Source organism: Pelmatolapia mariae, linkage group LG13 (assembly GCF_036321145.2).
Source record: "Pelmatolapia mariae isolate MD_Pm_ZW linkage group LG13, Pm_UMD_F_2, whole genome shotgun sequence".
Lineage (NCBI taxonomy): Eukaryota > Metazoa > Chordata > Actinopteri > Cichliformes > Cichlidae > Pelmatolapia > Pelmatolapia mariae.
This window is the reverse complement of record NC_086238.1, coordinates 14,790,989-14,805,351: the sequence shown is the minus strand read 5'-3', so window position 1 is coordinate 14,805,351 and position 14,363 is coordinate 14,790,989. Positions and strand designations below refer to the sequence as shown.

The 14,363-nt window shown below is 41.8% G+C and overlaps 1 protein-coding gene across 2 annotated transcripts; it reads left to right on the top strand.

Moving 5' to 3' along the window:
* The first annotated feature begins 932 nt into the window (after positions 1–932).
* On the top strand, positions 933–13,647 carry ppp1r21 (protein phosphatase 1, regulatory subunit 21). Of its 2 annotated transcripts, none has more exons than XM_063491670.1 (22): positions 933–1,616; positions 2,811–2,879; positions 3,133–3,279; positions 3,469–3,546; positions 3,667–3,831; positions 3,933–3,991; positions 4,258–4,352; positions 4,571–4,623; positions 4,792–4,941; positions 5,427–5,528; positions 5,623–5,711; positions 5,794–5,930; positions 6,132–6,224; positions 6,636–6,763; positions 7,321–7,470; positions 8,402–8,494; positions 8,798–9,052; positions 9,404–9,439; positions 9,557–9,673; positions 10,133–10,231; positions 10,340–10,468; positions 12,102–13,647. In XM_063491670.1, exons 1-22 carry the CDS (start codon positions 1,557–1,559, stop codon positions 12,129–12,131), a joined length of 2,334 nt encoding a protein of 777 aa, XP_063347740.1. In that variant the 5' UTR covers positions 933–1,556; the 3' UTR covers positions 12,132–13,647. The 2 variants fall into 2 exon arrangements, with proteins under 2 accessions (XP_063347740.1, XP_063347739.1); XM_063491669.1 differs by having other exon boundaries at positions 3,445–3,546; positions 12,102–13,646.
* Positions 13,648–14,363: the final 716 nt, after the last annotated feature.

The window sequence follows — 14,363 nt, the reverse complement described above, 5'->3', positions numbered from 1 at the left end:
CAGCTTTTGATCAGCTCCATGGACAACAGCTAAAGTCAGACATCAGGGGAATTAACACTTTTATTTAGGTTTTTGCTATAAACTCACACCATCTTTCTCAACTAGACTACCACACACCCCAATCAGATTTAAACGGCTTGGTAAAGTAACATAACGACAACTCTGATGTATATAAGCACGGAACAAAGAAGACAAGCCCGTTAGCCACAGGTCTTCACAAACTGATTGGATTGGGAGACTCATTTCTAGAATTCCTCATCATTTCCAGAGGACCAACTTCCAGACATGTCACATACACAGTATTATAGTAAGAGTATCTAATTTCAATGTTTGAAAAGTAACAATATTTTAGTCCTTTACAAAAACACTAAACACAGTTTCATCATTCGGGCTATGTGATCAGCTGCTGATACCCAAAGAACTGGCAGTATGCTGATTCTGTTCTCTCTATCCTTCCTCTTTCGAGCACCACTTTTTTTCCCACTTTGCTTGCTAAACACAATTTAAAAAGCTGCTGCACCAGCTAATTACTTTTTAAGACACCAAAAAACATACTGTTGCATTGTTGATGTCAACTGGTTCACAGTCATTTTGCGAGCTGACAGGAAGTAAGGTCAGGAAGTACAACTAATTCATTTGCCTGCATGCTCCTTTGTCATCAATACTTTTCACTAAAGAAGTCTAGTTTAATCAATGGAGTGTGAAATGACTGAGAAAATCTTTGAAGAGCAATAATCAAATTCAAATTCATTCAAATATATACTGTATAACAAAAAGAACAGAAAAAATAAAGATACAGTGTGCAACAATTTAAATGACAGTAAGTACATGATAAGTATCTATCTATCTATCTATCTATCTATTCAAACGCTAGGTGGCGCCCTGCTTTCTCCTTCTCCCTTTTTCTCTGTTTTCTGCACTTTGACCTCGGTGCTCGCCTCTCTTGTTGGCTCAGACTTCAGGAGGATTTTGCGGGTTAGCTAGAAAATGAAAGTATTCCTTCAAATGAATGGGGATTTAGGGCTGTTTTGCTAGCCGAGCAGCCGCTACCTTTACTCTCTAATAGGATTTGCTTACGCCGCGGGTCACCGGCTCCTGTCAGATAAAACCACATACATGTGTCGCTCCTCGTCGGGGTTTGTTTTGCTACATAGCCTCTTCGCTTCGCTTAGCTAACAGGCTCTGTCGGCGTTACTGGTGCTAACTTGAAAAAAAGGGGATATTACTGTTAGATCGGAATAAACACGTGTTTTTGGAAATGAACTGTTGACCACTGTCCGTTTTATTTTCCGGGACTGATGACAGACCTACTGTCACAATGTACCCGAGGTCAGTTCTCACAGGTAGCGGAAGAAGCCTTGTTGGATTAGGAAATTTTACCAGTGGGCTAACCGACCTGAGTTAGCCAGGTTACAGCTCACCGTGTCCGACGTCAACCTTGCAAGTAACTGACACCGTGAACTACACACTAAGCTAACCGGACAGCCTTTGGCCAGCCCGGCTACTGAGGATTAACGTTTCCTAGCATCACCGGTTGGCGACTAGATAGCGTCGCCATGGCTAACGTTACAGACCTGCAGACAAAATACAGCAAACTGGCACAGGAGTATTCAAAGGTAAAACACCGCCTCTGTTTACTGCTAACGATCTTACCTGTTATTGCTAACAAGGCTACTACACAGAACCTGTCAGTGAGCTATCAGCGTCAGCTACCCGGTGTTTTCTGCCTTGCGTGAACTTGAACTCAATGGAAAACAACACCTGAGATATTTATGATTAGTGAAGTGAAGCAGATCAGCTTGTCAAAGACATACACATAACTTAGACCATAGAACTTACTTTGTTGGGTATAGCAGAAACTAATACAGTTCACCTGGAATAAGGTAGATTATCACAGATGTAGGCTAGCCACCGAGGCTACACACACAGGTGTCATTATCAGCCTGTGTGTAGCTTTAATGATTTGTTTGGTGCATTTTCCTTAGGCTGCGTGGGAAAATGTCTTGCATACTGCATTAGACGTTATAAGTAACCAAAATAAGCGGTGTTCAAAGGATGTAAACTATTGTTTAATGGTTAAACAGTTTAGTGACAGTAAAGCCTGTGTGGCCTTTGTTTCTGTGTCAGCTGACAGCTCCGGGAGCGTTATAGCTGTTTCCTGTTAAACTCTGATCCTCCCCACCAGCAGCCAAACAGTGTATGATCCTCAGGAAATGCTGACTGTGTGATTGTTGCACAGACTCTTGCTGTAATAAGCATGTCTTTAGAGGCTAATGATCATACAGTAAAAAGCACTGAGTTCGGGTTTCTCCAGTAATCACAGTTGGTCAGTACTCATAATTCATTACTTATAAATGTGGAAACGTCACTCAGTAAGCAAACTTTTCTTGACTTGAACTTGAAGTATATTAAAAAAGAACTGACACAAGCATGCCACAGTCTGACAGACAATACGTTTCTTCTTCATATTTATCTCAAACGTAATATTTTGGGCTTATAGAGAACGGTAAAAGTCACATGATTTATAACAGAAGGCAAAATGAGAGCAACACTGAAACACACTAATGGATTCATCTCAATTTTCTTGTTTTTGGAGTCATTAGGAGGCAAAATTGCAGCGGAGACTATTATTTGATTACCTGCTCTGATCTTGTCTACATAGAATTGAATAAAAAGTCAAAACTACGCATAATTATAGAGCAGAGATTTGCCGTGTACTCTTTATTTTAAAATTGCATTTGCATCTCAAACAGCGGTTTGTACTTTTTACATCTGAATGTTTTTTTTTCCTCTGTGTGTGTACTTCACAGCTACGTGCCCAGAACCAAGTGCTGAAGAAGGGGGTTGTGGATGAACAGGCCAACTCTGCCTCACTAAAGGTACAATGATGTGTATTTAAAAAAGAAAGCAAAGTATTGAGAAAGCAAGCACTGAAATGACATTGTAAGCAACTCTGTTTTTCATATTTGCAAACCAAATGTGATCACCAAGTCTGACCTGTACTTGTTGCAGTGTTTCCATGAGTTATGTTGCTGTCGCACAATGACAACAGAATGACTTCATGTTGTTTTAAAGGCTGTGATTTGCTTGCATGTGTTATTCATCAAAGTCATTATTTTTTTCTGCCATTAGGAGCAGCTGAAGCAGAGAGACCAGAGCCTGAGGAAGCAGGAGCAGGAGATGGACAGTCTCAGCTTCAGGAACCAGCAGCTGGCCAAGAGGGTGGAGCTGCTACAAGAGGAACTGGCTGCTAGTGAAGCTAAGGGCAAAAAGGGGAAGGTGAACATGAGGGGAAAGGGGGAAATGTGGGAGTGGCTACACGGTGGACTAGAGGGAGCAGCATATATTTATTTCTTTTTTTGTAGTGGTCTTAAAGTTATGGTAGTTACACAGTAATGTTTGTCTGACAAGTTGATAGTTAACAGCCCCCCCAATCTCCTCCAGAGTAAAGGAGACTCTCCTTCACAGCACGGCCTGCAAACCCAGAGTGTTTTTGATGAGGACCTGCAGAAAAAGATTGAAGAAAATGAGCGACTTCATATCCAAGTAGGCAGCCACGCGGTGCTTAGAGTGCATGTTTAAAATACAAATTTTACAGTGAATGTGTCTGGATACGAGGGGAGGTCACGTATGTGACAGCTGTGCTTCCTGCTGTGTCTTTGTCAGTTTTACGAAGCAGACGAGCAGCACAAGAAGACGGAGGCCGAGCTGAGGGAGCGATTAGAAAAGCTGGATAAGGATGCAGAGCAGCACCAGGCCATCGTGGACGGGCTCACCACAAAGTATGCAGAAACGATCGAGCGGCTGCAGAGTGACAAAGCACGTTTAGAGGTGAGGGCTCAGTGGGAGAAACACTGAAGTTGTTCACACAATTGCCAATTTTTATAACATTTAATTTTAAAAAAATGATTTTTTTCCCCCTGTTTTTACAGGTGAAAGCACAAACTCTGGAACGAGAAGCAAAAGAGTGCAGAATGCGAACAGAAGACTGGTAAATATACATTTTATTCGTAGTTTGAATGATTTAATTCTTCAGTGTTATAACATTGTTCAGCATAGTAACTGTAAGTAACCGTATCAATGTGAGTGTTAAACTGACTTTGACAAATACAAGATATGTACATAATACATTTTCATAGAGCTATGATGCAAATCTAGCAGTACACATTTCTGCACATTGCATTTTTAAACTGAATTACACCAAACTTGAAATGCATGTTGGGAGCAGCTCAACACTTCTTCGATCTCCCTCTGCAGCCAGCAGCAGCTGAGGCAGTGCCAGTCGGAGCTGAACAGACAGGTGAAACAAAGCAGCAGTGTTATCCAGGAGAAAGTGCCCTTTAATGACACCAGTGAGTATCTGGTACTATTTGAGAACATTTCCATCCTTGTCAGTGATACTATAACTACACGCTACCCTGGAGTAAGCACTGTAACGCTACACATGACTGTAACACTGCGCCGACGCAACCAATTAAACTGTGTTTGCAAAGTTAATAAAAGTTCATTGCGGGGGTTGAAGTTCTGCTCTAGTTTACATGCTTCTTTTTTTTCTCCTTCATCTCTGCAGAATTTAGTGACTACAACAGCCTAAACGTGCCATCACACAATCGAAGGCACCAGGTAAGTGAGAAAACAAACACATTCGGGTGTATTGCAAGTACAGATTCACATCTCAAGTAACCACCTTTAAAAATATTACCTGTACAGCAATGTAGGGATAACACACTGAGTTGCCTTTAGTTAGAAAGGGTAGTAAAATAGCAATCTGTGAACTGTGCTGCCTTTCAGCTGAAGGCCCGGGATGTGGCAGGCCAGGCCATGAGCTTCATCCAGGATTTGGTGGCTGCTCTGTTGAACTTCCACTCCTACACAGAGCAGAGAGTACACATATATCCCCTGGACTCCTCTATTGAGACCATCTCCCCTCTCAACCAGAAGGTGAGGCAGCCAATACAATGCATGCTGGTGTTCAAAGCCATTATAGTTTTGCATTTTCTAATCAGCTCTTATTTTTTATTTCATTTTGACTTTTTATTTGAATTCGGTCGGTTTCCCGAGTGGGTTCCTTTGTTTCAGTTTAGTTGTCATTGTTTGAAAATATTTAGTTTTAGTTGAGTTTTTATTAGTTAGGTGTTGATTTTGGGTTTTTTAAATGACTTTTTAATGATTATTTTATTGAGGGTGTATGTCAGAGGGAAGATTTTAGGAAAATCAGTCTAGGTATTACAATAAAAAAGCGGTCTTGCAAACATACAAGATGTCAGTAAACACATCCATCAGTGTCTCATCTAGTAAGTTGCAATAAAATTTCTACCAAACTAACAAAGACTTTTCACATCTAGTTTTAGTTAACTATACTAGCCTTATTGGTGCCACATAAGGAGGCGCATTTCGTTTAATGTATATTCCTTCTCTTAACCCAGTTTTCTCAGTATCTGCATGAGAATGCAGCCTATGTGCGCCCCCTGGAGGACAGCTTTCTTCAGTTATACCAAAGCATCACAGAGGACACTGTCACAGTACTGGTGCGTTTTGGATGGAGGGTGTGTGGAGGTCATACGTTTGTTTAGAGACAGAAAAAAATTGACACTAATTGTGCTTTTCTGTTTTGAATGAAAGGAAACTGTGGTCAAGCTGAAAAATTTCGCTGACAACTTCTCGTCATACACCCACTTTCTCCAAAAGATTCTTCCCTACCAGTTAAAAAGGTCAGCAGTGTGTGTGTACACGTGTGTGAGATAGACAAATAGAGTGGAGGAGGCTATTGTGATGGGTGTATTCTGCTTTCAGCCTCGAAGAAGAGTGCGAGGCACCTCTTTGTACTGCTGCCCTTAGTGCGAAAAACCAGGAGCTGCAGAGTGACATCAAGCGAGTGACATCTGTGTTTGAGAAACTGCAGAACTACATTAACCTTTTGGCCTTACCCAGTAGGTTATCACACAGCATTTGAGCTCTTTTTGTCTAAAAGCTCTCAGTCTGTACTGTGCCAGAATAATTATATACATGCATATTCATTTAAATGCTGTTTTTCCTGAAGGAATAGGGGAATTTGGTAATATGTAAATACAGCAGAGGGTTTATGAAGTGACGAGCAGACATGTCTGACGAATGTGCGCGATGTGTCTCAGGTGTTCAGCAGGATGCCATGCCACAGAGCAACACGTCAGCCGTCTTCACCCAGCTGGCCGCCTGCCTGCACAGTCTTCATGATGCCATTAAAGGTGGGTGGATCTGTTAGACGTGGCTTTTCGTACACAAGGTGAAGATTTCTTTATGTACTTCATTCATAAATAGTACAGCAAAAGCAGCTTTTTAAGGACTAAATATCCAGAAGGTTCAGTGTAAAGTTTATTCAAATGAATCAGCAGACGGAAGCATCATTTTTTGCTCTTTGGAGAAGAGTCACTTTTGTAGGCAATTAGCTGTGAGAATGGGTTTCTGTAACAAGCGCCTTTGTTTGGGTATTTTAGTTAAATGTTCACTCAAATCCTGCAGTTTTAGTGTATGAGAATATTGTGAAAATCTGTAGGTTATTGTTAAAAAAACACCGGTCAGGGAGCGAGGCACTGATTGAGTTAAAGTTGAAACATAAAGCTAATCCTGCTGTTCTTTTTTGCTCCTTGTGTGTCCAGAGATGTCAAAGCATTACAACCAGAAGGCCGTCATTGAGCGGGAGCTCCCCACCGTCACCCAAAAGCTCTGTACCACCACAGAGTGCCTCCTGGGATCTCTGGGCTCTTTAACTAGCTGCACCGGCAAGGTATGGCCAACAGGGGGCAGGCAGCAGCCAGGTTTATATTTCCTGTAGTGCATGTTTAGCTGCAATACATAAAGGCTTAATTGTAAGTAGCAGTGAGTTGTCTCTGCAACTGGATCACATTGGTAAATTGCCACAAATGGAAGAGCACAGAAGTGCGGGACTCAGGTGGGCAGCGGTTAAACGTTGAAAGCCACAGTCCAAATTGCAGTCTGTACAGCTGCTCCCCAGCAAGAGCACGAGGATGAATGATTTTTGTGAATCGAGCGAATTGTCGGCTGAAGTGTGTGTGTGCCGATTGGATGACACTCCACTGGGTTGCAGCACAGCCCACGACATGTGGAGTGAGCTGCGTTTTGCAAGCAGGCAGAGGCTTAATTGCTCCAACATTTATCTTCCTCAACACTTGGTGGTGGAATTGGCTCTCTGCTGTAAACACAGCGGCTAATCTCAGGGTAAACAGAATGCTGAGTGTCAGGGTTTCTTCAGCTGAGGAAGCTGCAGAGATATCCGTTTTGTTTGAGAGATCTGACACGTGATGTCGCTGTAACTTGCTGCAGATTGCCACCTTCTTCAGCAACAACTTGGATTTCTTCACGTCATCGGGCTATAGTCCGAGAGGCAGCACGGCAGCTCTTAACCCCATGCAAGCAGAGAGTATGCTGGCCAACAAAAAGAAGGCAACAGCCTATATCCAAGCTGTCAAAAAGGTTAGTATGTGTAGCATGCTGTTCCCAACTTTCTTCCCTTTTCCCTTAAATAGACTTTACTTGGGCTGGCTGACATCTTTCAACTACTTTTAGTATTTATTATGCTTTAAAATTCATATTTCATGTTTTTCCTACTGGCTGGACTGTTGCAAGTGCTTAATATCATTTAGCCGCTTCCCAAAAGGGGATCTGGACTTGCGTTCGGAGTCTAGCTCCTCCGTCTTGTCCTGCAGCTGGCAGCACAGGAGCAGTAGTCCCCTCCCTCTCACCTGCTCTGGAGAGCCGCCCTGAGTTGGAGGGCCGCTCTAATCGACACCTGCAGCAGGTGGAGAACTGGTTCACGCTCCTCTGCGCTGACTTGCAGAGTAGAGCGAGGGCTACCGTCACCAGCTGCAGTCCGAAACGGTGGAGTTGGAGTTGATTTGCAGGAGAAACCCTCATCGGAGCAGCAGCTGATTATATTGCTGAGTTATTTACTTGTCACAGAGTACTTGGCAAATAAAATATATGCAGAGGGGGGACGAAATGAAGCACATATATGCATGCACACGTCTCCCAACCACAAACAGGATTTGAATCAGTAGGAAACACTGAAGCCTTTCAACTTACAGCTCACAGACTTTAGATCAGTGTGCTCAGTGAGATTAAAAACACTGATTTGTAATATCTTTTCAAAAACATTAAGAAAGTCTTTGTAAGTGTTTTATCTCTCAGAGAGTCTCTAATCTACATTTTACATCTTATAAATGTTTTGATCTGCTTTTACATTGTTTTTATATTTTATAATTCCATTTTTTTTAATTTACCCTTTAATCAATTTGAGTTTTATTTTAAGCCTACTTCTGCAGAATTCAAATTCTTTATAAATATTACATGGATTTTTTTAATGATAAATAAATGACTAAAATACATGTTTTATTCACCCATTTAGGCCAAGCCCCAGTCTGTTCCATACAGAGAAGCCCTGTCAAACCGTCGCATACTAACCAGCTCCACTGAGAGCAGAGAAGGTCTCACTCAGCAGGTAAAAATACAGAGATATGGATAAATTGGTGATAAAAGTAGAGAAAAAAACTGTCCTGTCTTAACACAGTGGTGTCATGTATTATCTGAGGTGTAGACAGCTAGCAAAGTTGTTGATGTTTTACTTTTTAAAGTGCCCAGTGTTTCACATAAATCTGTCACTTTATCAAAGTGCGAAGCCATATAATAAAACCCAGTGAGGATTATTATATAGTTTCCTTCTTACAACTCCCAACCTTTGCTCATCTCCGTATCCACAAGCTCACTGTCCACTTCTCTCCTTCTCCCCATTGGCCTCCTGCAGGTGCAGCAGAGCCAAGAGAAGATTGCTCGTCTGGAGCAGGAGAAGGAGCACTGGCTGCTGGAGGCCCAGTTAGGGAAGGTGCGGCTGGAAAAGGAGAACCAGCGCATTGCGGAACTGGAAGCGCAGCTAGCAGCAGCTCTCGGGGGAAGTCCGAACTCGCAAACGGCTGCAGCCGGCACACTCACGCGGGGCCCCGAAGAAGCAGCGGCAGAACTGAAAGCGGCTGGAAAAGAGCCGACGCTGTGCACGAGCCTGGTACTTCTCCGTGACCGCTCGGTCTGCTGTTTGCTTTCACTTTGCAGGGGAAATTTTGTGTCCTTGGCACTGATTTGTTTCAACAAAGGGAGTATTATTGTTGTTTTCTTCTGGCTTCCACAGTAAGCCAGTTAATAAAACACAGACGTCCAAGAGCTGATGTGGCAGAGTAGGAGAATGCTGTTGTTATTCAGTGCTGAGATTGCTCTCATAATGTTTGTTTCAAGTAGCTGTAACACGTGTGTTGTAGTTTTTTTGTTTTGTTTTTTATTGCTATATCCTGCATGTCTGTTTTTTTTGTTTTTTTAATATATTTTACATCTGTCTTACTTTTCTTTTTTTTGTCACCAGGTTGGAATGTTGTGCACAACACCTACAGATGAGCATGTGAGTGTCCGTACATTTAATTAAAATATTTAAGTGCAGAATTTGTACCCATGTCATAATGCTCCCTCCAAGGACAACAAAATCTTCTGTAGCTGGATGTTGTGTCTGTCTTTGCAGGTGGGAGACGAGGAGTCTAGGGAGCAGCTGATAAAGAGCCACTACATGGCCAGAGTAGGAGAGCTCACCACCCAACTCCAGATTTCAGATAGCAAAGCTGTGCACTTTCACTCTGAGGTGAAGATCTTACTGAAAGTTGTTTATCAAAGTAACTGTGTGTCGTAAGAAAGACCGTTAGTTTGCCTATCAAGTATATATTCTCTTTGTGCTTTGAAAATGGTTCTCGAGTCGGGGTTATTACCATCTCCACTGAAAAACTGACACTAAATATTTTAAGTAATATGTTGAGTCTTACCCTCGATGTAAATGACTTGTTAAAGTTACTGTCACTTGCCTTAGTTTGGCATTATAGCAACAGAAATGCACCTGATGTCGAGTTAGACGTGACGGTTTAGCAGCAGAGACTTTAATATTGTGGATTTCCTGTAACTTTGACACTGTTCTTAAATATACCTACTTTTCAAAGAAATCCCTCCTGTTATTGCAGCTTTTGAAACCGATCTGTAAAGCGTGCCAGACATGCTTTAAAATCATCATGGCACAGCAAGTTGTTTACTTTACTCTTTCCCTTTGTAGTGTCGAGCTTTGGCTAAGAGATTAGCCATTGCAGAGAAGTCGCGGGAGACTTTCAGTGAGGAGGTCAAACTGGCTAATCAGAATATCACACGCTTGCAGGTATGATGCACTGCCAAAGAGCTTCCAGTTATAGCATAAAGCGTAAACATTAGCGTCCTTTCAAGTCAAAAAGCATTCACTTTGTAACTGTTTGGGCCTGACACGCAGGATGAGCTGGCTACGACTAAGAGGAGCTACGAAGACCAGCTTAGCATGATGAGCGACCATCTGTGCAGCATGAACGAGACTTTGAGCAAGCAGCGAGAGGAAATCGACACGCTCAAAATGGGCAGCAAGGTATAACCTTTTGAATTCCAGCTTCTTTTGTAATATTTGCTTTTTAAAATCTTGGTTCACTCTCAGGGTTTGCTTTCAGCTGTGAGGTACTGCCAGTGTCCAGTTAGGTCTCTGAAATGTTTGGCAGTGATATCATTTGAATGCGTATGTAAACGCAACAACAGTTAAGACAACATTAATGTGTAGACTTTAATTACGTATACACATTCAATTTAGCATTAATTAAGCAAGTAAAAGTTCTGGAGTTGATTCTAGTTCACGCTGGCATTTGCACTTTTCTGTGAACACAAAAATGTGTGGTCAATGTCAGCTGGTCCAAGTGAAGAAGGTCATCGTTACAATGAGAAAACAACACAAATCCACCAGCCGAATAAACAATTTGATATATTTTTGAGAGGTTAAATGGTGAATGATCACAGGATCATTTCCATAAGCAGAGAAAAAACCCTTTAAACATCCTGCTGAGTGAAAAACACTCTTCCAGGAGGTAGGCGTATCGTTTTCAAAGTCTGCCATAATGAGAGTAAAAGGGTTCACCACAAGGAGCAAACCAGTGATTAGCCTCAACAGTAGAAGGTGCAGATTAGACTGCCAAAACACATCTATAAAAGGCAGACCAGCTCAGGAACAATATTCTTTGGACAGATGAAGCTAAAATCAACTTGTAGCAGAATTAAGTGGAGAAGAATGTAACGGGGTGGGCTGGGATCAGCTCATAATTCAAAGCATTAATGTGTGATGGTGTGGTCACGCTCGGCTTACAGTAACGATGGGTCACTCTGGTTTATTGGCGATGTGACAGAAGGTAGAAACAGCTGGGTGGATTACGGAGTGTATCGAGCTATACTCTCTGCTCAGATTCACACAGATGAAGCAGAGTTGATTAGATGGTGCTCCTCACTACACATGGACAGTGACCCAAAACATACAGGAGTTTTTTAAGGTAAACAAGTGGAATATTCTGCAGTGGAAATCCCTCACCTGATCTCTACGAAAGTGAGCGTTCATGTCAGCGAAGCAAATGTGTTTGGCACGTGAATAAAGCTGACTGTAATTCCTCGTTGAACATTTACAGACCAAACTGTACCACCACCCTGTCCCTCCAAATCTCGAAAGAGAAGTGATACGGCCACGTGGAGTGTGAAGGATCAGCCGCTAGTGAAGTGTGACATTGTAAAGTCTCTCAGTTATGAGGTGAAGTGGGAGGTCAGCGGTGGCGTTGCGGTTGTTGCGAGGTTTAATGGGAAAAGCACCTGCCGCAGACATCTGAAAAAGCCATTAAGCTACAGGCGCAGTAAAGGAGAGGGCTGTTTTTTAAAGAAGAAGAAAAAACGTGCATGCCCTTGCATGTGCGCACACAGATGGCTGCATGCTGGGAAGTTTCAGGACCCGGCATGTTTGTGATTTAAAGGTGGTGATTTTTCTCTTGAAGGCCAGCACACCAGCCTCAGCATGTTTTTCAGTTTTTGAAACGGAATATGAATTTTGTCTGTCTTAGTCACTGTACTGAAATGCAACGCAGAGCGTTAGCTTTTGCACCAACCCTGGATATGGTTTGTTTTGAGTTTAGAGGACTGAGCTCACTTTTGTGTGTGTGTGTGTGTGTGTGTGTGTGTGTGTGTTATTTCTTTAGGGAAATGCCAAAAAGAACAAAGGCCGCTAGTGCTGCTCCTCAAAACTCAAGCTCCATTTGACGCCACTATAAAGGCACCCTGGGAGAAGACTGAACCTCGGAGCCTCCCTGCAGCGTCTTGGTACCAACACTGTCACCAAACCACAGGATAACCACCTGAGCCTGCAGTTCCTCCACTTGCAGGCAGTACAAAACTGTTTGGAGGCTCAAACACATTTGACTGAAAATGCTTTGTTTTTCCTTCCCCCCCTTTCCTCGTCACAGAAGTACATGAAACATAACAATTTGCTTAAAAAAAAAACAAAAGCTTTCCAAAACTGGACCAGAAGTTACTGCTTGACCTCTGCGTCAAACCACGCTGCTTTCCCAACAGAAGGAGCGGAAAAAGATAAACAGCTGCAGCAGCTGAAGTTTTTAATACTCACTGAAGTCAAGACTTGAAGACCAAACCCTGTTAATCAGTGTGTGTAGTCGTCCAGCTTAATGTGCGTATGAGAGACGGTGGAACTGTGCATTCTTATTGCTTATCTGTGACAGTACGTGTGTGCGCTCAGACTGTTGTGTCCTCGTGTGACTGTAGCACCAGGCTTTACAACGTGAGTAATGTTTTACAACTACCTTTTATTTTGTTTCTTAGATCAAATTTGAGATAATAATGCCCCCCCGTCCCTTCTGACACTAGCATATAACACAAGCTTCTGAAAAGAACGGCTTTAAAATCCCAACCGTAACAAAGACGTGCTTAAATTCATTCCTCATTTTTAAGAAATCTTCAGTCGTCTAGGAGTGGAGGAAAAAAAAGATGTCTGCCTCGAAGCACTGATTAACCATGTTTATTTTAATCGGAAGGGACGGACAAGTTGGAGCTTGTGAAATGATGTCAATTTCTCTCTGTGAAATTATGCCGTAACAAGTCATTTTTATCACCAAAGTAAGTGTGGATGTGCACTCAGAAGCCTGGCGGGGAACGGCAGTCTCTCGACGTTGTACGACGTGTGGATAAAAAAGGGTTTATGTGAATATAACCTCATTTAAAATCATGATGTAATTGTACTGTACAATGAGTAAAAAAAAATGATATAGGCGTATATACAAGAGGCATTTATTCAGAGGTTAAAAAAACTTTTATTTTCCACAAATTTTACAAACTGACATCTGTGGCTAGTTTAGTGTGTGTCTCGTCTAAGGCTACAATACAGAGATGTATGGCAGAGGGATCGGCCCACACTTGTAACTGGTGCTCAGAAAACTTTTGAGTCATGGTAGAGGGCAGTTAAAGTTTACACTAAACTTGTACTTACATGAGGTAAAAGGAAGAAAAGCCCAGAAGTGATTGTGAGCAGTTCATTTAAATCCTTTTGTTTGCCAGTCTACAGCTGCCAGCAGACCAGCAGACCTTTGATCTGACAGGTTTGCCAACGCCCTCTAAACACATAAAAAAAAAGAAGCAAGAAACTTGTATTCTCACATTGTAACTTGTTGAAAAGCACACATAAAATATGTGACGCAAAATAAAGAGCTTGCTCAAAACATAAATGTGTCATGTATTTAGAGTCACTTGGTTATTAATCACTCCTAAAATTGACCTAACTTTACCTGCTGCGTTTATGGGAGGTGAGGGAGACTGGGAATTTTAAGTTGTGTATAATTTAAAAAGGCGAAAAAGCAGCCGCTAACACACCCAAACTACTGGGAAATGACATGTGAGGACTAGAAGAGCAGTTTCTGATGCCGTCACTTGTTTTGAAAGGAAAAACGTGTCGTTTTATAGATATTCGCGATGCTTTCAAGTACTCTTGGTACATGACTGAAGAGTACAGTAGCTCTAATAAGAAGTTTGTGTAGGCTGCAGAATTACTATACGTACATAATACAAAAGGCATTTACATTACTGTAAAGTTAGGCGATTTAAACATCCTGCTTGAAGTTGTGTGTTTTATACAACTTGTTTTTACGTGCTTTTGTTTTGTAAACAGCGGTGAAAGGGCAGACGAGATTCTCTTTTTTTGTGTGATGAAATAATGATCCACTTGTCTTTTCTTCTTTTTTAAAATTAATTTTTTAATCTTTTGCTAAACTGAATAAACGCTACCACAAGGCCAAAGGTTGTAATGACACACTTTATATAAATGTGGCAGTTGAGTGCTATGTTTATGGTTAGCTTTGAAACAATGACAACCGTATCTGAACTCTGATACTTACTGAGTGAGCATATTAACATTAATTTGTGGAAACATGAACTTAGTAAGTTAACGTATGTCC

What these genes read in the sequence shown, in the direction of transcription:
- ppp1r21 (XM_063491669.1), top strand. Translation starts at nt 1,557, where the DNA reads ATGGCTAACGTTACAGACCTGCAGACAAAATACAGCAAACTGGCACAG. An exon ending in GTGACAAAGCACGTTTAGAG is followed by an intron (nt 3,832 to 3,932) that starts GTGAGGGCTCAG and finishes CTGTTTTTACAG; the next exon opens with GTGAAAGCACAAACTCTGGA. An exon ending in CACACAATCGAAGGCACCAG is followed by an intron (nt 4,624 to 4,791) that starts GTAAGTGAGAAA and finishes GCTGCCTTTCAG; the next exon opens with CTGAAGGCCCGGGATGTGGC.